Source organism: Pleurodeles waltl, chromosome 9 (genome assembly GCF_031143425.1).
Source record: "Pleurodeles waltl isolate 20211129_DDA chromosome 9, aPleWal1.hap1.20221129, whole genome shotgun sequence".
NCBI lineage: Eukaryota > Metazoa > Chordata > Amphibia > Caudata > Salamandridae > Pleurodeles > Pleurodeles waltl.
Genome location: NC_090448.1, coordinates 664,854,148 through 664,876,119, shown reverse-complemented (window position 1 = coordinate 664,876,119; position 21,972 = coordinate 664,854,148). Strand labels below are relative to the sequence as shown.

General features: G+C 46.7%; 1 protein-coding gene across 5 annotated transcripts in view; it reads left to right on the top strand.

Annotated features, from left to right (window-relative positions):
• Positions 1 to 21,972, top strand: part of SYMPK (symplekin scaffold protein) — a 1,084,618-nt gene that overhangs the window by 949,403 nt on the left and 113,243 nt on the right. For all 5 annotated transcript variants that reach the window (XM_069207742.1, XM_069207740.1, XM_069207741.1 and 2 more), the window contains one exon: positions 14,658 to 14,747. In XM_069207742.1, coding sequence (XP_069063843.1) covers positions 14,658 to 14,747 — 90 coding nt within the window. The remainder of the gene's footprint in view (positions 1 to 14,657; positions 14,748 to 21,972) is intronic.

Genomic DNA, 21,972 nt, shown 5'->3' with positions numbered 1-21,972 from the left:
TAAAGAGGGTGGGGGTATGGCCATACCCCCCACCCCAAATAAATGGGGACAAAGTTGTTCTGTCCACCGGTGGGCAGATGGGGCAATTATCTGCGATTCACTCCCTGGGGGGAGGGGCAGAAAACCTATTAGATGCCATGGAATTCAGAAAAAAAAAAAATAGTGGGATGGTGGCTACCAACCAGTATGGGCATGGTTTTTCCCCCACCCCAACTGAAGGGGGTAAGTCTTTCAGCTCTCCCCCTGCACACTAAAACATATTATCCCACGGCAAGCAGGAGGACATTTGATTTTTTGGGGGGTTTTGGTTTTACATTTGGGCCATAAGAGCTTGTCTAACTCTCAAAATCGTCCCACTTGGAATGGTGAGAGCTGCACTTTTGGGATTTTGGGATGCTGCCATGTAGAAAAATCTACGAGACCTAGACACATCTGAAAACTAAACATCTCGGTGAGTCCAGGGTGGTGTGCTTTACATGCACCCGCACCATTTTCTTACCCACAATGCCCTGCAAACTTCCAACTTTGCTGGAAATCACACATTTTTCCCTCATTTTTGTGATGGAATGTTCCAGAATCTACAGGAATCCACAAAATTCTTACCACCTAGCATTGTCGCATCTATACTGATAAAAATTCTGCCCCACTTGTCAGCCTAAAAACGTTTTTTTCAAACTGCCCTTTTGGACCCGCTTTGGTTCCCCCTAATTTTCGACATGTTTTTGGCTCTTCCCGGTCACAGGCACTTGGCCCACATACACAAGTGAGGTATCATTTTTACCAGGAGACTGAGGGGAAAGTTGGGTGGTAGGGAATATGCGCCGGTGAGGTGATCCCACACAGAAATGTGGGAAAATGTTATTTATTTTTTTAGCTAAATTTGAGGTTTGCTGAGGATTCTGGGTAAGAAAACAATGGGGGATCCACGCAAGTCACACCTCCCTGGACTCCCTAAGTGTCTAGGTTTCATAAATGTTTGGGTTTGGCCGATTTCCCTATATGGCTGCTGAGGCCCAGGACCAAAAAAGCAGGTGACCGCCCGGGTGGAAGGAAATTTGTGGCTCCTCTTAGAACTTTCCATACCAAAATGTGAGGAAAAAGTTTTTTTTTTTTTGCCAAATTTTGAGGTTTGGAAATAATTCTGGGTAACAGAACCTAGGAAGAGTCCCACAAGTCACCCCATCTTGGATTCCCATAGGTGTCTAGTTTTAAAAAATGCACAAGTTTGGTAGGTTTCCCTAGGTGCCGGCTGAACTAGAGATCAAAATCCACAGCTGGGCACTTTCCAAAAAACACATCAGTTTTCAGTGTAAAAATATGATGTGTCCATGTTGCATTTCCTGTCGCAGGCATTAGGCCTACCCACGCAAGTGAGGTACCTTTTTTATCGGGAGACAGAATAGCAGAATAAGTGTTATTGCCCCTTGTGTTTCTTTACATTTTTTCCTTCCAAATGTATAACCGTGTGTAAAAAAGACGTCTATTTGAGAAATGCCATGTAATTCACATGCTAGTAATGGCACCCCAGAATTCAGAGATGTGCAAATAACCACTGCTTCTCAATACCTTATCTTGTGCCCATTTTGGAAATACAAAGGTTTCCTTGATACCTGTTTTTCACTCTTTATATTTCACCAAATGAATTGGTGTATACCAGATATGCAATGAAAAACCATTGCAAGGTGCAGCTCCTTGATTGATTCTGAGTACCTAGGGTTCTTGATGAACCTACAAGCCCAATATATCCCCGCAACCAGAAGAGTCTAGCAGACTTAACCGTATATTACTTTTGAAAATCTGACTTTGCAGAAAAAAGTTAGAGTAAAACGTGGAAAAAAATGGCTTTTTTTGTTCACCTCAATTTCAATATTGTTTTATTTCAGCTGATATTTTCTGTAGGAAAACCTTGTAGGATCTACACAATTGACCCCTTGGTGATTTCAGAATTTCGTCTACTTTTCAGAAATGTTAAGCTTTCCGGGATCCAGCATTGGTCTCACACCCATTTCTGTCACTAACTGGAAGGAGGCTAAAAGCACAGAAAATAGTACAAATAGGGTATGTCCCAGTAAAATGCCAAAATTGTGTTGAAAAATTTGGTTTTCTGATTCAAGTCTGCCTGTTCCTGAAAGCTGGGAAGATGGTAATTTTAGCGCCGCCAACGCTTTGTTGATGCCGTTTTCAGGGAAAAAACCACAAGCCTTCTTCTGCAGCCCTTTTTTCTCCCATTTAAAAAAAAATTGCTGTATTGTGGCTAATTTCGTGGTCTCCTCCAGGGGAACCCACAAACTCTGGGTACCTCTAGAATCCCTAGGATGTTGGAAAAAAAAGGACACAATTTTGGCGTGGGTAGCTTATGTGGACAAAAAGTTATGAGGGCCTAAGCACAAACTTCTCCAAATAGCCAAAAAAAAGGCCTGGCAGCGAAGGGGTTAAAAGTCTTTCAGAAGCAGTTACTAGGCAATTCAAAACTGAGCAAAACAGACAACACTCCAACCATGTTTTACATCAACAAGCACAATCCATGGCATTATCAAGGCTAGACCAAGAACTCTGGAAATGAGCCATACAAAGGAAGATGAAGTTAACAACGAAACAACTTCCAGGGAAGGAGAATACAGAAGCGTACAAGCTCAGCATACAGTCGTTTTGCTCACACGAATGGGAGCTAAACCAAAAGGTAATAAAAGAATCTTTGTTAAGTGGGGAATACCAATAATAGATCGTTTTGCAACATCAGAGAATGCAAAATGCCAAAACATTGTATCCAGACTACCTCACCACAAGGGATTGTCCTGTCGATAAACTGGTCAGGGACATTTTAGTTTAGTTTAGTTTATGGGATTTTTACAGCGCATGGCTACTCGAAGGCTTCCCAGCGCTACAGCGAGACTAGTAGACTGCGAGAAGGGCTATGCTATGAATAGTAGTCTTCAATTTCCTATGAAAGGAGAGTTCTAGGTCTTGGAGGTTCTAGGTAGGTTTTCCTATGCTTATGCCCCATCCCACTGTTGCACAAGGTGATCAACAAACACAAGAGAAACAAAATGGCTCTAATCCCAATTGCCCCCAGTGGGCAAGACAGATGTGGTTCTCGGAACTGATATAGATGGCATAGAGGAACATTCAAAATCTACTAATACAAGAAGACTTGTTGTATATGGAGAAAGAAAAGGTACTTCACCGAGAACCGGAAGCTTTGAACTTGGCAACCTGGCTCCTGGATACTTAAAATTTGGATACTTAAAACTGCCAGAAAAGATAATGGCTGTTCTTAGAGAGGCAAATTAAACGACAACAAGAAAGTGCTACTTCTCGAAATGGAAACACTCCTTATGGTGCCTTAGAAGGGGATTATTGAGGAAAAATACAAAGGAGTCAACAGTGCTAAAATATTTAAAACACTTGATAAACTACAAATGAACATATGCTTCTTTGAAGGAAAATGTAGCGGCAATAGTGGCTTACACAAGGGGCCGCATAGGGAGAAGTTTCTTCACAGCTCCAGTAATAAAGGATTCCTAGAGGGAGCCAAAAGGATTGCTCCACCAAGGAAGGTACCAGCATCTGCATAGAACCTTAATCTGGTGTTAAGTCCATTAATGAAGGCACCCTTTGAGCCCTTGCACATGGCCTCTCAAAAAATGCTCACACTAAAAACAGCCTTTCTGGTGGCCATAACATCACTCCACAGGGTGAGCGAAATACAGGCACTCGCTGTTCAACAACCGTATTTTCAAATTGACATTGGCAGAACTGTCTTGAGAACAGATCCACAATTTTTACCAAAACTAGTCTTGCAATTTCACATAAACCTAAGTATTGAAATACAAGTTTTTTTCCAAAACCTCAAAAATCCAGCAGAAAGAGCTTTACACACACTGGACGCTAGACCTGCAATAATGTACTACATGGATGGAGCAAAGTCATGCTGAAAGATGAAACAATTATTTGTCTGGAAACAACACTATGGGGAAACCAGTAACTAAAATTATACAAATATGCCACACAAGTGGAGGAGAAAATCGAGCTCAAACCCAAGGGTGCACTCAACAAGGAATAGAGGAGAGACCATTGCCTTTCTAGCAAACATGCCTTTACCTGATACAAGCATGTCTGAGAAGGAGCCTCTTTTGACAAGGTTAACCCTACACTTTGTGCCTGGAAAATGTAGTTTTGACTGTAGTGCACAGGGTCCCTGCCAACTAGGTCCCCTGTACCATTGCTTCTTCCCTAGAACTGTACCACAATTGGCACAACTTCCCCAGTAAATCCCTAGTAAATGGTACCTAGGGCATGGGTACTCAAGAAGACCCGTCACCAAGGCCATCGCTTAGTGCAGAGACAAGTGACCAAGTCAACATGGCACACTGCCTGTGTGCCATGTCCTGCAGCACTGCCTAAGGTATAGGTAAGCCACCCCACTAGCAGGCCTTACAAGGCATGGTGCACTAAAACTCAGGTGTGAGCTTATCTGCATGAGCAGATATGCCCCTACAAAATCGAAGTCTATTTTGAATATTGTAAGGGCCAGTGAAGCCATAGAGAGTGCATGGGCTGGAAACTCGACAGCTCGAATTCCCCATCACCATGATGGCTTTACTGAACCCAGGAGTGTTTGGTACCAAACATCTCCTCTATTAAACCCAAACAACTCCTCTCAATAAACCCACACTGATGGCACTGTTGGATTTATTACAATATACACTCAGACGGCACCTTAGAGGTGCCCTGAAAACCTACCAATCCTGGTGCGGTCCCTGAATATTTGTAGTCAGTCGGCCACAATCTGACATGTTTCTGGATCCATGTGGTGAGAGCCCTTGCTCTCTGCCGCCAGAAACAAAGGCAGTCCTGAGCGGAGGTGTCACCTCCATCCCCCCAACAAGGCACAGTGCTTGCGGGGGAAGCGTCAACGGTCTGCTCATATTGTAATGCGACCACAGCCTCTGCTGCTAGCAGCAGATGGCTGCCCCCGGTTCATACCCTACACTTTTGGTGGGAGAACCAGCTGGAAAACCAACTGAGAAAAGTAGGTGTGGCCGCCTTGGCCAACTCCACCCCTCAGGTGCTGGAAGGAAAGTGAAGCACATTTTTCAGTGGCCACTATCTTGAAGATGGTAGGACTTAATCGATCAGGGCTAGGACTATGCCCCCTCCCACAGGTGGGGGCCCAATAGTGGGTGTAGACATCCCAGCTAAGGTACCCATTGGTCCCTACATGTTACTCCCCTGTAACATCCCTAAATTTAGTATTTAGGTGACTCAAAAGACCCTGAAACTAGATTTCTGATGTCCTAAGAAGAGCGAGACACTACAGATTCCCACCAGCAGAGAAGACTGCAGACCCTAGCAGCCTGTCTGCAGCCCTCGAAGATCCTGCGCCAAAAGACAACCCGTCCTGCAGCCCAGTGACTTCCAAAGTATTGAGAGGACTGCCTGCCTTCGCCAACGATCTAGATCCCTCGTGGACAGCGCACCTGTCCAGAAGAAACCAACTTTAAAGAACAAATAACTCTGCTCTGAGGATCTGTGAAGCCACCGTCGGACCCACATCTACACCAGGCGCCCCTGGCTCAAGTCCAAGTGGTCCTCCGGTCCTGTGAAGGTTCCCCAGTGCTTCTGAGCTAGATGCCACCTTGGGCTGACCTCCGCTGCATTCCACAGCGACGCCCTGACGGGATCTGCCTGGTAAGACTTTTCTGATGCCTAAGGACACCCCTGCACCCGAAGCACTTGGGCCTTGGGGGGGCACGATCAACAGTGCTCCTACATCCCTCAGCATCTCTACTTACCTGGGTAGCTGTGGGTTGTCTTCGCCCGGCCTCCCGGCCAGAGCCTGCAGCCTGTTTCTGGAACTGATCTCTCATTTGATTGCCTCGGGCACCCGATGCTGTTTTGGCACTCTGCACCTGCTGCTGTGTTGGCACTCTGCACCTGCTGCTGTGTTGGCACTCTGCACCTAGCCACCCCTGTGCCGCTGAGGGTGTAAGATTGGTGCTGTCTTGTGCACCCCCTGTGCTTACCGTAACCCCTGGAGGCTTATCAGAAGGTAGTGTTAAGCCTTTGTTGTACACACACAAGCAATAAGTGAAAATACACACTCAATGACAACTCCAGGCTAATAGGTTTTTTATATAGAGAAATATTATTTTGTTAATATATTTCTAGAACCACAAGATTCATTTAACAGGTAAGTACATAAAATAAAAGGTACTTTGCATAGTAATGCTTAGGACTTTGAATAGATTCAATACTGTACACAGTTTTCTTTAAAATGGCAAAAAGCTATTTTAAAAGTGGACACTGCAATTTTCAACAGTTCCTGGGGGAGGTATGTACAGTACACTTTCTGAGGTAAGTACCACACTTACGGGTTTAGTCTCTGGGGCAAGGGTAGCCCACCGTTGGGGGTTTAAGGTATCCCCAAACACGCAGCACCAGCAACACAGGGCCAGTCAGGTGCAGAGGTCAAACAGGAGCCAAAATAGCGTGGGCGCCTATGGAGACAAGGGGGTACTCCAGTTCTAGTCTGCTTGGAGGTAGGTACCCGTGTTGTCGGAGGGCAGACCAGGGGGGTTTTGGAGGAGTACTGGAGGGGCCCCAAGTAGGCACAAAGACCACACCCTGAGCGCCACGAGGGCGGCCGGGTGCATTGGGCAAACAGGGCTTCGGGTTCTCACGAGAACTCTATGGAGGGACCCGGGGGTCCCTTAGGCGTTGCAGGCAGGGCTCAGGGGCCTCTCAGGCAAGCCACTGACTGGGCAAGGGTGAGGTCAGCCTGCTGGTCATTGCTGCACCGGTGTTCGGTTTCTCACAGACCTGGGGCTGCGGGTGCAGTACTTCTCCGTCCGTCGGATATCTTCGTCCCGGGCAGTTGCGGTCGGGGGCCCTTGGTATTTCCTCTGCAGGCGTCATCGCGGGGGTGCAGAGGTGTCAGCCCAGGGTGGACACGTTGTCGGAGTCGCCTGGGGGTCCTCTCTGGATAGTTGGTTTCTCTGGACACGGGCTGGGGGCGTCAGGTGCAGTGTCGTTGGAATCACACTTCTGGAGTCAGGTGAGAGTCCCTTTAAAGTTTTGTTCTTGGTCTTCTTTTTGGACAGGTCCGATGTCCACAGGAGTTTCTTGGTCCTCAGTGATGCAGGCAGTCCCCTGGAGGCTTTTCATGGGTCGCTGTCCTGCAGAACGCGTTGCTTCCTTTCTTGCAGCTTTTCTAAGCAGGAGACGGGCCAGTAGGGCTAGGGCCGAGTCAGTTGTTGTCTCCTTCTCTTCTCTGCGGGAATTTCAGCTCAGCAGTCCTTCTTTCTTGAGTTCATCAGGAATCTGATGATCTGGGTTCAGGGTCACCCCTAAATACTAAATTTATGGGGTGTGTTAGGGTCGGGGCAGTAGCCAATGTCTACTGTCCCTGAGGGTGGCAACACCCTCCTTGTGCCCAGACCCTCTGTGGAGGGGGCCACATCCCTATCCCTTTGGTCCTTCTCCTCCAAAGCAAGATGGAGGATTTCTCAAGGAGGGGGTCACTTCAGTTCTGGACACCGTCAGGTTTTACAGTTCCTGCAGGGAGGAGGTGTGAAGCATCTCCGCCCAGTGCAGGCTTTGTTTCTGGCCCCAGAGAGCACAAAGGCTCTAACTCCAGGGGGCAGAAACTTGTCTCTCAGTGGCAGGGTGGCACAGACCAGTCAGTCCTGCACTGAAGGATTGGGTAAAATACAGGGGGCACCTCTAAGATGCCCTCTATGTGCATTTTTTCAATAAATCCAACACTGGCATCAGTATGGGTTTATTATTCTGAGAAGTTTGATACCAAACTTCCCTGTATTCAGTGTAGCCATTATGGAACTGTGGAGTTCGTTTTGATAAACTTCCAGACCATATACTTAATATGGCCACAGTGTACTTAGTGTCTAAGAATGGACTTAGACACTAGGGGCATATTGCTCATGCAGCTATGCCCTCACCTGTGGTATAGTGCACCCTGCCTTAGGGCTTTAAGGCCTGCGAGAGGGGTGACGTACCTATGCAACAGGCAGTGTTTTGTGTGCATGGGCCCGAGGGGGATGCCATTTCGACTTTGCCTTTTTCTTCCCACCAACAAACACAATCTGCAATGGCAGTGTGCATGTGTTGGGTGAGGGTCCCTTAGGGTGGCACAACACATGCTGCAGCCCTTAGGGACCTTCCCTGGTCACAGGGCCCTTGGTACCACTGGAACCTTTTACAAGGGACTTATCTGTGTGCCAGGGGTGTGCCAATTGTGGAAACAATGGTACATTTTTAGTGAAAGAACACTGGGGCTGGGGCCTGGTTAGCAGGATCCCAGCACCCTCTCAAGTCAAGTCAGCATCAATATCAGGTAAAAAAGTGGGGGGTATAACTGCAACAAGGAGCCATTTTCCTACATCTTCATTTTCTGGATATGAGGTAATTTGGTTTAAGAGTGAAGCTATGCCAATGATATCGCATATAACATCTCTGTCACCCCAGTTGTCAACACCTACAGACTTCAGCAAGTCTCCCATCATCTTTAGGATTCACTAGCAACATTCCGAAGTCGTAACTGACTCCTCAAATATTTCCCTTCATTGGAGCCATTCTGGACATGGTTCAGTTTTGTGCCTTTTCCCCAGGAGATAGAGTCCAGGACATTCAGACTATAATCCCAATTTTATTTTTTCTCGGTCCTGGATTTCAGTGAGTCCCACTCTGGGACTGATGGGCTCCTGAATCTTGCTAGCTTGACAGGTGTCATATGTGGGCTCTGAAGTACCAGTTTCGCTCAATATCGGGGGACCTCTCCGAACACGTTAAGGTGTAGGAGGAGGCTGCAAAAGATCTGTAGTGGTGCAAACTACTGTGGGTGTATACCCTATCAAAGTACTAGGCACTGCATCCATAGATTCCAAATGGCCTTCTCACGCCTTTCTGACCTGGAGGACCCTGGTGCCTTTCTACTTAGACTTCGAGAAGGTGTTTGACTAAGTACTAAGGAAAAAACAATCCACTGATGAAAATGGGATTCAGGCCTAAATTTCGATATGTCTGGATATTTAACTCAAGTTCATGAGCTCAAATTTGCATTAATGGTACTATTTCTGCTTCCTTCTGATAGGTCGGAATACCTGGCTGGGCTGCCCACAACCCCTTCTCTCTTCTCTTTAGCCAAAGAGCCTCTGGTAGTGTTCCTTACATATGAGGCACAAATACAGGACTTTAATTGGGGTCCAGTTAATGGAAGATCGAATTGTAATGGAAGATCGAATTGCACTCTACTCAGATGTCTTCCTCCTACCTTTAACGACCTTCCCTACAGGCCTATGTTTGTTTCTGATGCTGACTCACTACGGAGAGGCAATTGGCCAAAATCGCTCTTAGTTCCCCTGAAGGGTGGCAGGGATGCAATAGAGTGGCAGTCGCGGCTGCCAATTTGCTGACTCAGCTTCAGTACCTTCAAGTCCACAGAGTGCTAGAACCTAACTTAACCTGGAGCCTCATTCTGAAACCCATGATGACCAAGCTCAGTATGAACCTCGATCCCTCTCAATATTGTTGTAGGGTAACCCTGTTCAAAATGATAGTGTTGCCTTGATTAGTGTGTTTCTCAAAAACTTCCCACTACCTATTCCCTGTACTTTGTTTCAAAAACTACTTGTCAATATACAATTCTTTCTCTGGTTCAGCCGACCTGCCTGCCTCGCCTTTGACAAATGTGTTCAATTGCCTTAAGATAGAGAGATAGGAATGGCAGATAATCGTTTACATCACTGACTGGCCCACATGCAGGTAATTAATGATTGGATGAGTGGAGGATAACACAACCCCGCATTTCGCTTAGAAATAGCATTCATCGGCCAGGACAAGATCCTGGGTATGCTTTATGGGGACCCTGTTCCTCACAACCTCCCAGAGTGGCCTTGTTTGCTTGGCAGTGCACACTAAAATGGATCAGTTTAGGATAAAAGGATCACGCTTGAAAGTCCTTTGTGGAAGGAGCGATATTTTAAACATTCCGCCTCCCTCAAGCGGTTTCAAAAGGTGAGACATTATTTCTGTTTCCATTGTTGCAGACATATGGAAGGGATACAATTTAATTCATTCCAAAACCTTCAAACCGAAAATATCTGCATAAATTGCATTTTTCCTGATACCTGCAGCTGCGTCATGTCCATGACCAACAACGAGGGACCCTTTGTGATGTCCCTGAGTTTAATCTGCTCAAGCCCGATATCCTCTTGGGTCCTGTTGGTATCGAGCATATATAAAACTCTCATGAATGTCTCCCCAGACCCCTTTTTGATGTTACAGGTCCGCTGGGAGGCTTTGTTGGGCCCTTTGGTAGACTCTGACTGGAGAGATGCATGTATGCCCCCTAGGGTGCTGGTCATTCCATCAAAACTTCGACTTATCCAATTTAGGTATCTCCTCGTGGCCTAACCTACGCCACTAAAATGATGGCACGCGTGCAGACTGACAGCACCGGAATGCTATTGCTTCCTGAAACACAATCACACTTTTTCCATGGTGTATGGTACTGTCCTCCTATTGGGCAACACTGGTGGGCTTTGTTTACCTCTTTATCTCGGGTGTTGGGGACTGCAGTAGACCCAACCTTCCTCACGAGTGGCATCGTTGGTTATTGTAGAAGATGTTGGGGGAACCTGAGGGGATGGCACCCTCCTAGGGAATGGTAGAACGCTCTCCAAGAGAGACATTGCTAAGTTCTGAAACTCTCCATCCCTACCCCCCTCCACAAACACACACACACACACACACATCAAAGACTTCACCTGCCAACGCCTGGGCTCTCTTGCCGAGAGTCCTGGTTTGCCAAGTGGGGCCAAATACAGTTACTGGTCCCTTGTGAGTGAGCTCTGGTACAACCAAGAAGAAATTAAGCACATCCACACTAGAGCAACTTCAGAGCCGGCGCCACTGTCTGACTCCGCACCGCTGCCTGCACTGGAAGCTTGGTCCCCACTGAGTGCAACCACTGCGACCTGCAACACAGGCCCCACACAGCTGCACCGCCTCCAACGTCCCGCCACAGCAGAGTCCCGAGTTCTGTGTCACCGATGTCCATGACACCCTACTTGGACTCCCCTGCAGCACCTGTGGCCCCGGTATGTGATCGCGACACCACAAAGTAGACACCTTGCATCTTGACCTGCTGGATTCATGGACCCCACTGGGTCGCCACCAACGCCGCATCACCTTCCCTGCAACTGTAAGGAACCAACGCCTCACCTCCCCTGCCTAGCAGTAAGGAACAGACGCCGCACTGGCTCCAGCGACGCCTCACCGACTCCCTGCAGCATCTTTGTTTCCTCATTGTTTTCCAGGGTACTGTATCTGGGGTCCGTGCGACTCCTTGACTGGCCCGCACTGCCTCACGAGTGACATTGAACTGTTGGGTACGACTCCTTCAAAACGCTGTGATAGCCCCAGTTGGAGCTATTGTGTTTGTAAGCGCTTTACTAAGATTGAGGGCCTAATTTAGAACTTGCTGGATGGAATACTGTTACAAATGCAACAAATACCCTATCTGCCCTATTACGATCTCTGTAGGATATATAGGATCAACATAGGATATATAGATCGTAATCTTGCTGACGGGATATTAGTCACATTTGTGACAGTATTCCCCTCCACCTAGTTCTAAATCAGGCTCTTAATCTTTTTAAAAAAAAAAACAAAAAAAAAAAGAAATAAGAATTGTATGTTTACTTGTGTATGTTGGATTTTTGTCGTTTTGGTCTTGTTTTACTCAGGTAAATATTGACCATTTTTCCAACCTGGTGTGAAGTACGACCCGCTTGTGCCAAGCTACCAAGGGGATGCGCAGGGGTTGTCTGTTTTGTCGGTCCCTTACCCTGCCTAGAATGAGGTCCCACGCTTGGACAGGGTGCAAACCACTGCCAACTAGAGACTCCATTTCCAACAAACACCACCTGGCACCACCTAAAATACACAAACAAATTACATTAAAAAAAAAGGCTAAATTTGACCCTAGCGGTTGCCATTGAATGCATACTGGGACTTTGGATCATGAACGCGCCATCAGCAATTAGAGTGGACAGAAGTAACAATGAGAGTGGCATTGCATGAAAATTGAACTTATATAGTAAATGATCAGTTACAAATCTACCCTTAGGCAGGATTATGAAGGATAACAGACAGTCTGATTTGTCCTGGCAGGTATGATTAGAGTTTCTACTGCTCCATAACAGTATTCTCAAGATTCGTTAGAAAGAAAGATAGCTAAACTGATCAGATGTATGAACAATATTAATGTTTTAATAGACTACAAAATAGCAAGGGAGTGTAATAATAACAGCACTATGTGATAACATCTGTGTTTTACTGGAAAGTAATTGTAGCCAAGAATACAATCACTAGAACCACAAGGTATGGTTTTAGACGTTGTTTTAGTCGCATAAGAATTATTTCCTCTATAAAAAATTATTTCCCAGGTATGTCTTTAACGTATATATAGTTAATGCCCAGTCCGTTCACCCCTCCTGCTTCTCCGTTTGATTTCCTTGTGCATTCAGGAAGGCACGCATTCCTCAGATCAAAAGAAAAGGAACACTAAATTAATTCCTGCTGTTTATTGTTTCTGTTGATGTCACCTGGTGCTACCGTCACCCATCACAGAGATGCCCACTTAATTTTTTGTGCTTCCGTTATGACCAGGATCCCGCTTTACACCGCAGAATAGTGCCTCACCCTTACGCCTGTGCCCACCACACCTTCAAAAGTGCTCTCCTCTCAGCGCAGACACCAGCTACCAATTGTGAGGTAATCCTTAATGTCTCTCAGGCCCTCAATAAATCTCAGTCACTATAGCATCCTTCTGCAGGAAGCCCCCACAGTCCTTCTGACTGGAACTCTGGCACCACTGCATACAACATCTCAAGTGCTGAAACTCCAGTGATTGTCCTGCTCCTCTCAGGTGCACTGTATCCAGGCCTACACATGCCTCCCCTCCAGGGCTCCGGTGCACTAGTCAGGCAGGGTGAGACACAGTCGCATTGGCAGTCAGGCATACCTACCTCCAGGTATTGGGCACCTGGATCTACAAGCACTTTCCCTGCAAAGGGCCAAGATCTTGTTCTCCTCTGAGGCACACGCATGCTAGTCAAGTGCTGTCTTTGGACCCGCCCTGTCCACGAGGACTCTGGCATGCCTCAAAGCACAGCATAGGCCACCGCTGCCTCCTCTTCCCAGCCCCCGATCAGCACCCCTCGGTGCTCCTTTGCTTTCCCAGTATGCTGCTATGGCAGGGACTACCCAGTGGTGGGGTCAATTAATACTGGGGCAGGAGGATTATGTATGGCGGGAGCTTTAGGACATAGCTATGTTAAAACACGTCCAGTATCTTGCCACTTTAGCCAGTCCCCATCTGAAATTCTGTTGTGACTGGGGAAAAAAATTGAGGCACACCAATCACTTATTTATAAGCTAGTGTGTCTGTAAAAACTGGCTTGACAAAGCAATCCGTTTCAAGTCGGCAATTAACAACTATTCCTCCTCCTGGTAAAAGCTAGGCCACATTTCACCAGGGAAAGGCTGCTATTGCTGCTTTTTAAATACATTTTACCTATTTGAGAAACATGTAAAGTTGCTATCTGGAGATCCATACACACATTAACCAGACGATATTTCTTGGGAATTGAACTCTGGAGAAGATACTTTGAGAAATCAGTTTAGGTGAGGGTAGATACTATGTATCTTTCTTTTCTACCTTTTGTACTGGGATGAACCTCCTGCTGTCTTCGCTGCTTATGAAGCCAAATGGCTGAGATCCGTGCTCCAGGATCTGTTGCCAGAAAAAGGCGGCACCTGACACCTGTGAGGCACGACCTGACACACAATGAAGGGTGAGCCTCTTAAAAGCACAATGCCAGCTTTCACTTTCAAGTCTATGGCAGCCTTTCAGCTGAACAGTGCCCTTCATTTTCTAGTCATCTTTTGCTAATGTGGTGACTAACTGGTTTAGTTGGATTTTTTTTTAATGAAATTCGACCACGTTAGCCATTTAATAAGCTGAATAGTAGTGTTTCTCTATTGAAGCTCACTTCTTTTCCATTGTAACCTTTAGCACGCATGTACATTTTGTATATGTTTTTAGTCCTCTGATCTTTTGAGGAACAATTCAGTGCTTATAACTGATGATGATTCCCCTGAACAAGAACTAGGATTGTAGGTTAGTAATTTTTCCATCACCAATACGTTCCATAGCCTGTAATGTCAATGCATGATTGAGGGGGTTGTGGGGATTCCCTTCTTTTCCAGTGACTTGCTATGGTTAACTTAGCTCAACCACCGCCCACAACAGTTCTCAAGGAGGGTCCTTTCTGTGGGAGATTGCTGAGAAAGTAATGCCTAAATCCTATCCTTCAAAAAATGAGCAGAATACTGTTTGCAGCTAATGCTGCTGTCACCACGATGTTCTGTGAATGGCTAACTTAGCACAAGGGTATCCATTAAATGTCATGATAATGCACAATATCTGAACCTGCAAAAGAACACAATCTTCTGCTTTTTTACCTTGCTGTAACACCCATAGCAGATACACACAGCCATCACAATTGACATAACTGTCACTGGTCCCAGCATGTTATTTTCCTCTAACTTAAGTCTCTTCTCTCCTTCAGCAAGCCCACATTCCAAATGCCATTATGATGATTCTTGAAACCACTAACAAGCCAGAACCAACATTAAAAGAATCTCGACAGCGTGATGAGGTGAGTACAATACGGTTGTTGTGTTTTTGAGTGGCTTTGAAAGCAATTCTTGTATACTTGAGTGTAGAACTTGTGTATCCAAGTTGTATCTGTAATGTGTCCTTTCACAGAGCACTTTAACCGTATTCTCCAAATGTGTATTTTTTCATTGTTGAGGTGGATACTTTTCTCTCCTGTGTGCTTGCCCCATTGTTCACAAAATACACAGTGAGCTTTGGATCCATCTGTTTTAACCATTGACTTTGTTTGATTAGTCTCTTTCAGCTATTGGCTTAACTTTATCTATCACAGTATGGCTGAGCCCAGTGTAGTGTTCATCTCTCACCTAATGGTATTGACTGCTTGGGGGTCTTTTTCCGCCTCCACTCTAGTGGTTGTATGGAACTACTTAAGAGCTACTTTCTAACTAAAGCCATCTTTGTCCTCTCTTGCCTCCTCCATTCTGTGTGCCTCCCCCAAATATGCTAATGCTGCATGCATTAGCATGTTAAACGCAGGCCTTTTGGTTTTGCTAATGCTTATTTTTATAGAAGAGAAAGTAAGTTATGTTGATGCAGCCTATAACCTCAGCTTAATTAGTGGGATAAATTTGCCTGTAAATGTACAGCAATTTTGAGCAGTGTTATGCTTTGATGTCTTATGTTTTTTTAGGTGTATTCATTTTTTTCTTTTCCTTGTACCCCTGATGCATAATATCTGCTGGAGACTTCTAGTTGCAGATTCCTTACCTTTGAATTTCCCCCAGGGGTCAGCTTGATCTGGCGAAAATATCTGAGCCGTACCCCTGCTCGCCATTAGGTGGCGTCTATCAGATCCGCGTCCGTCGACATCATCCGTGACGGATATTACATTGCGGGTCCTATATAGGCGCCACCCCGGCATGCTAATGTCTGTTCTTTTCTTTGCACGCCAGCTAGCGCCGATTCGAAGGGAGCAAGCTCTCAGTCACTTTTTGACTGTCCTTTTTTCGACTTTTGTTGAAGATTTTTTTTTTAAGTTTTCTACTATTGGTACATCGAGGATGTCCTTGAGGAAGGCTGAATTTAAGCCTTGTGTGTCATGTCATCGGGCGATGTCGATGACGGATTCGCACCTCATGTGTCTTTGGTGCCTGGAGCGCGACGACACCAGAAGTTGTACTCAGTGTTGGGCCATGCATTTGAAGGCTTCCAGAGAGTGTCTATGAAGCTGATGGCGACCTGACACTCGACTCTGCATGTCGAGGTCCCGGGTGCTGTCCTGGAGTCCTCCATTGTCGTCTTCCTAGTCCTGGGGATGATTGGGTAGGTCAAGGAAAACGAAAAAGTAGAAGCATTCTTCGACTTCTCCTCATCCGTCGGCTGACAAGACGAGTGAGCTTCAGCGCTCTAGGCTTCATGCTGAGGAACCTGTGCCTAGGCAGACTCCACACCTCCCTGAGTTTCCAGGACCCGGAGCCACCCCTGCCCAACTTCAGGAAGTTTGAGGCCATGCGCCTCATTTTCGGGCAGCCTGACTCCACTGGAGCACTTTTGGGCCCCACTGAGTTGGAAGGGGCCCCTTTGGGTTCCGCACCTGCAGGTTTTGCCTCAGTGCCAAGGGGCACCCATGGATCCAATTCTGGATCCTGACCAGGGTCAGTGATACCACCCTGACTTTCCCCAGCGGAGCCGGATGGGTGTCGTGCAACGCCGACTCATACGCCAGCAGGAGCTTTGCCTCCTATGTCAAATCCCAAGCCCCTTTCTTATGAGCTAGGTTACGGTGAGAAATGGTAGGGGTCTCTGGACCCTTTAGAATAACAGCTTCCAGACCCGTTAGACTGGCATAGAGACTTGGGTGAGGCCAGCGGACTGGATATTTCTCCAGATACTGGCATGCTTTCCCCTCCTACTGTGGCTACATAGGAGGAAGCCTCCTACTCAGTGGTGGTGAGAAGAGCAGGTGAGGTCCTGGAGTTGCTTTTGGCAGTCAGGAGTAACCTCCTGACAGAGGTGCTTCAGTCTGAGGTTTGCTCCTCTGAACCCATGCTCCCCTTCAGTGAAGCCTTTATGAATATACTACTGGGTATCTAGTCCAAACCCAGCACAGGGGTTCCTGTGAACAGGACAATTGTCTGCCACGATCACCCCACTTCGGGGAACTCAAGCTTTCTGAGGCAACACCCCAACCCTGAGAGCTTGGTTATCCAAGCCTCAACTTCCCTTCTGCACCCCTGGATAGAGAATCCAAAAGGCTGGATACACTTGGGAAGAAGATATATTTTCCTCCAGCCTAGCATTGCGATCTGTGAACACTGCATGCCTTCTGGGCCATTATGCCCACGAGCTGTTGGATACGGTTGCACAAGTGCTGCCTAAGGTCCTGGAGGAGGCTCGGGCTGTACTCTCTCAGGCAGTTGCTGATGGGAGAGAGGCAGCAAAGTTCACTATCCATTCTGAACTAGACATGACCAACTCACTGGGCAGAGTGGTTTCATCGACAGTGCCCCTGAGGTGCCACACCTGGTTCACGACATGTGGCATTTCAGGGGATGTCCAGGCTACTTTGATGGCACCCATATCTTTGGAGACAAGCCAGACTCAGCACTTCAAGGATTTTCATGCCACAGCTAGGTCCTTTTGTCCTTGCATCGGCCCCTCCCCAGTCTTTTGCGGATACGGAAGGGGTCTCCAACCGCACCCATTCCTGGCCAACCACTGTGCCCTGCATGTTGTCCAGCTTTGCATGGCCGAGGGCATGGGATCCATTGATCTTGTGGTCAGGGATCCAGCGGTCTGGCCATCTCACTGCCCCAGCCTCTGCTGCAGCCTCTAAGCCTTTTTAGTGTCTGACTCCCTACCAAGGGCCAGTCGGAGGCAGGGTTTACCATCACCTTCTCTACTGGCAATCCATCACGTCAGACAAGTGGATTTTGCAAATAGTCTGCAGGGGCTACTCCCTGCTGTTCTAGACTACCCCTCCATCAATGCCACTATCATACAATCAGATGACTGAGAATCACCAATCCCTCCTCCATGAGGAAGTTACAGGTCTCTTGGCCAAGAGAGCCATAGAGAGGGTTCCCGTGCCAGAAGTAGGTTGTGGTTGCTATTCTTGCTACTCTATGGTGCCCAAAAAGGGCAAGGGCCTCTGCCGTATCCTAGACCTTCTGTCCCTTAGTAATCATCATTATCAGCTTTATTTCGGCTGCAAGCCATAAAAGCAACATCCTACCAATAACTAGAATACATAATCTATTACAAATATTTCACCATAAATAAAATCATTGATATTTGAAAAACATAAAATGAATAGAAAAAAACTCATTTAGATGGACATGTCACTACAATTCATACTTTGATTTATAAATACTATGGCCATTTTGCCCACAAATAAAATCCTTGCTGGGTCCTCCTTTTTAATAATACTCAATCTATACAGAGGAAGCTACAGTGCTGGAAAATGAGTCAGACTTGATCACTATTATTACCACATATTAACCAGTGACCATAGTACCAGAGATGTATTCTACAAGTTAGAGGGGCCATTCTTAGATCTCACAATCCAGGCACTTCGCAGAAAGCCAGTGACTGAAAACACTACCTTTCCGCTAGTGTCGCTTAATAACGCACGTAATGACTCCCTATAATTTTTGATCCCAAGGATACGGCATAACGGAACAATCCATTTTTTCCTAGGCTTTAAATACCTCGGACAGAAAAAGAGAAAGTGGGCCAAAGATTCGACTTCCATTGGGAAAAAGGGTCAGGAACTGATCGCACCACTACTTTTTTTCCCATCTGGAGGTGAAGGAGTTCAGTGGCAGAATTCCTAGTCTAAATTTTATAAACAAATTCTTTGCCTGTGCCGGCTATATGTTGTCCACTTAATATTCAAACTTGGGCAGCCACTTATGATGGAGGAAATGATCTGTTCTACTGCCCGTTTGCTGTACTTACCAAGTTTGAATTAGTGCAGCCTCCTAATATGGCCTTTTTACCCAGAATGCCATACCTTTTGTGATGTTCAGCGGGCACCTCCATAACTCCTCCATTTTGATCCGGTGGCACAAATCATTGATGTAATTAAGCCACGGGATAGATGCCACTTTGTCAAAGGATAGTAGTTCCATCATTGCTGCCCCTTATGGCCCCAGATGGACAGAGTACCACAGGCGCACCCAATATAAGAGGGGTTTCAAGCCTATTACACAATGTATTGGATTTAAGGCCAAATCGAATCTAAGAGGAGAAAGTGGGGTACTAGCTGGTAGATGTAACATGGAACGCAGAAACTTATTTTCGATCAAAGTTAATCTATGTGGGTCACAATGCCCCCAGAGCCCCGCACCATAAATTGCAGCAGTCACTGCTGTGGCCTTATTCCCTTAGTCTCTTCCTCAAGAAGTAGTTCAAAATGCTTGCTCTGGCTCAGGTTTGGTCTGCCCTGGACCCAGGAGACTGGATGGTAGCATTGAACTTGCAGGACGGTTACTTCCATAGTCTCGTCCTGCCTGCCCACAGACGTTACTTGCGGTTCACAGTAGGCCACAAGCACTTTCAGTTCATGGTGCTCCCCTTTTGCCTTACCAGCGCCCCTCAGATGTTCACCAAGGTGCTGGTGTTGATCGCAGCTCATCTGCAGCAGATCACAGGTTTCATTCTTCCCCTATCTCGACAACTGGCTGTTGAAGGTGGGCTCGCCCTAGGCTGTTGTCTCCCACCTCCATACTAGGGCGGACCTCCTGCATTTGCTGGAGTTCACTATAAACGTGTCAAAGTCACACCCTACTTCCTCTCAGATGCTCCCTTTCAGCAGAGGTGTTCTCGACACAGTGCACTTTCAGGCTTATTCCCATGAGCAGCAAGTCCGAGATATTCAGGCTACGACACTGTTGCCTCTGTCCTGAAATAGGTGAGAATGACCCTGAGGCTGCTGGTCCTCATGGCCTTCTGCATCTTGCTATCAAAACTAGATATAGTGTGCACAGAGTCCAGGGGTTCCCCAAGAGGCTTGACAGAGGCAATAATAGATAATACTAATGCTCTATTTGTGGTAGTGTGGTGGAGCAGTTAGGCTTATCAGAGGGTAGTGTTAAGCATTTGTTGTACACACACAAGCAGTAAGTGAAAATACACACTCAATGACTTAACTCAAAGCCTATAGGTTTTTATATAGAAAAATAGTTTTTTGTTAATTTATTTCTAGAACCACACAATTAATTTAGCAGGTAACTACATTAAATTAAAGGTACTTTGCATAGTAATACTTAGGACTTTGAATAGAATCAATATTGTACACAGTTTTCTTTAAAATGGCAAAAAGTTATTTTAAAAGTGGACACCGCAATTTTCAACAGTTCCTGGGTGAGGTAAGTAAAGTACAATTTCTGAGGTAAGTACCTCACTTATGGGCTCAGTCTCCAGGGCATAGGTAGCCCACAGTTGGGGGTTCAAGGTAACCCCAAACACCCAGCACCAGCAACACAGGGCCGGTCAGGTGCAGAGATCAAACAGGCCAAAATAACGTGGGCCCCTTTGGAGACAGGGGGTACTCTGGTTCCGGTCTGCTTGCAGGTTAGTACCTGCGTTGTCGGGGGCAGACCAGGGAGGTTTGGAGGAGTACTGGAGGGGCCCCAAGTAGGCACAAAAACCACCCTCCTTGTGCCCACTCCCTCTGGGGAGGGAGACACATCCCTATTGGTCCCAATCCTCCAAAGCAAAGTGGAGGATTTCTGAAGGAGGGGGTCACCTCCGCTCTGGACACCTTAGGGGTGGTCCTGGCTGAGGGGGTGACTCCTCCTTGTTTTTCTCATTATCCCTCTGGACTTGCTGCCAAAAGTGGGGGCTCGTCGGGGGGGGGGGGCGGCGGCGCGGGCATCTCCACTAGATGGAGTGCCCTGGGGCACTGTAACACCAGGCTTGAGCCTTTGAGGTTCACCGCAGATGTTAGTTCCTTTTTGGGGGGAGGGAGGGGTTTGAATCACCTCCACCCAGGACAAGCATTGTTTCTGACCACAGAGTGCACAAAGAGGCACTCACCTCATGTGGTCAGAAGCTCGTCTGGAAATGGCAGGCTGGCACAGACCAGTCAGCATTGCACTAGCAGTTAGGCTAACTTACAGGGGGCATCTCTAAGATGCCTCTGTGTGCATTTTTCAATAAATACCACACTGGCGTCAGTGTGGGTTTATTGTGCTGAGAAGTTTGATACCAAACTTCCCAGTATTCAGTGTAGCCATTATGGTGTTGTGGAGTTCGTAATGACAAACTCCCAGACCGTGTACTCAGTATAACTACCCTGCACTTACAATGTCTAAGAATTGACTTAGATACTGTAGGGGCATAGTGGTCATGCAGCTATGCCCTCACCTGTGGTATAGTGCACCCTGCCTTATGGCTGTGAGGCCTTCTAGAGGGGTGACTTACCTATGCCACAGGCAGTGGTTTGTGGGCATTGCACTCTGAGGGGAGTGCCATGTGGACTTTCATTTCTCCCCACTAGCACACACAAGCTGCAAAGCAGTGTGCATGTACTGAGTGAGGGGTCCCTGAGGGTGGGTAATACATGCTGCAGCCCTTAGGGACCTTCCCTGGCCACAGGGCCCTTGGTACCAGGGGTACCTTTTACAAGGGACTTAACTGTGTGCCAGGGCTGTACCAATTGTGGAAGCAAAGGTACAGTTTTAGGGAAAGAACACTGGTGCTGGGGCCTGGTTGGCAGGATCCCAGCACACTTTCAAAGTTGGCATCCACACTAGGCAAAAAGTGGGGGGTAACCATGCCAACAGTGGCATTTTCCTACAATTGTCATCTACGCCCTTCCTTTCCATCTATCCTGACAGAGTGGTGCTTCGCACTAGGGCTTCTTTTCTACCAAAAGTGATTATACCCTTTTGTGGGAAGCTGGCTCTGTATATACTACATCACAATGAGATATAGTGTGCAAGGAGTCCAGGGGTTCCCCAGAGGCTTAACAGAGGATAAAGTAGGTAAAACTGATGCTCTCTCTTGTGGTAGTGTGGTCGAGCAGTTAGGCTTATCAGAGGATACTGCAAAGCATTTGTTGGACACACACAGACAATAAATGAAGCACACACTCAATGACTAACTCCAGGCTGATTGTTTTTATGTAGGAAAATATACTGTTACTTTATTTCTAGAACCACAAGATTTAGTTTGCAGGTTAGTACATTTGCAACTAAGTATCAAAACATATGTATCAACACCACTTTGTTTCAATTTGGCAATGTAAGCGGTCTCCA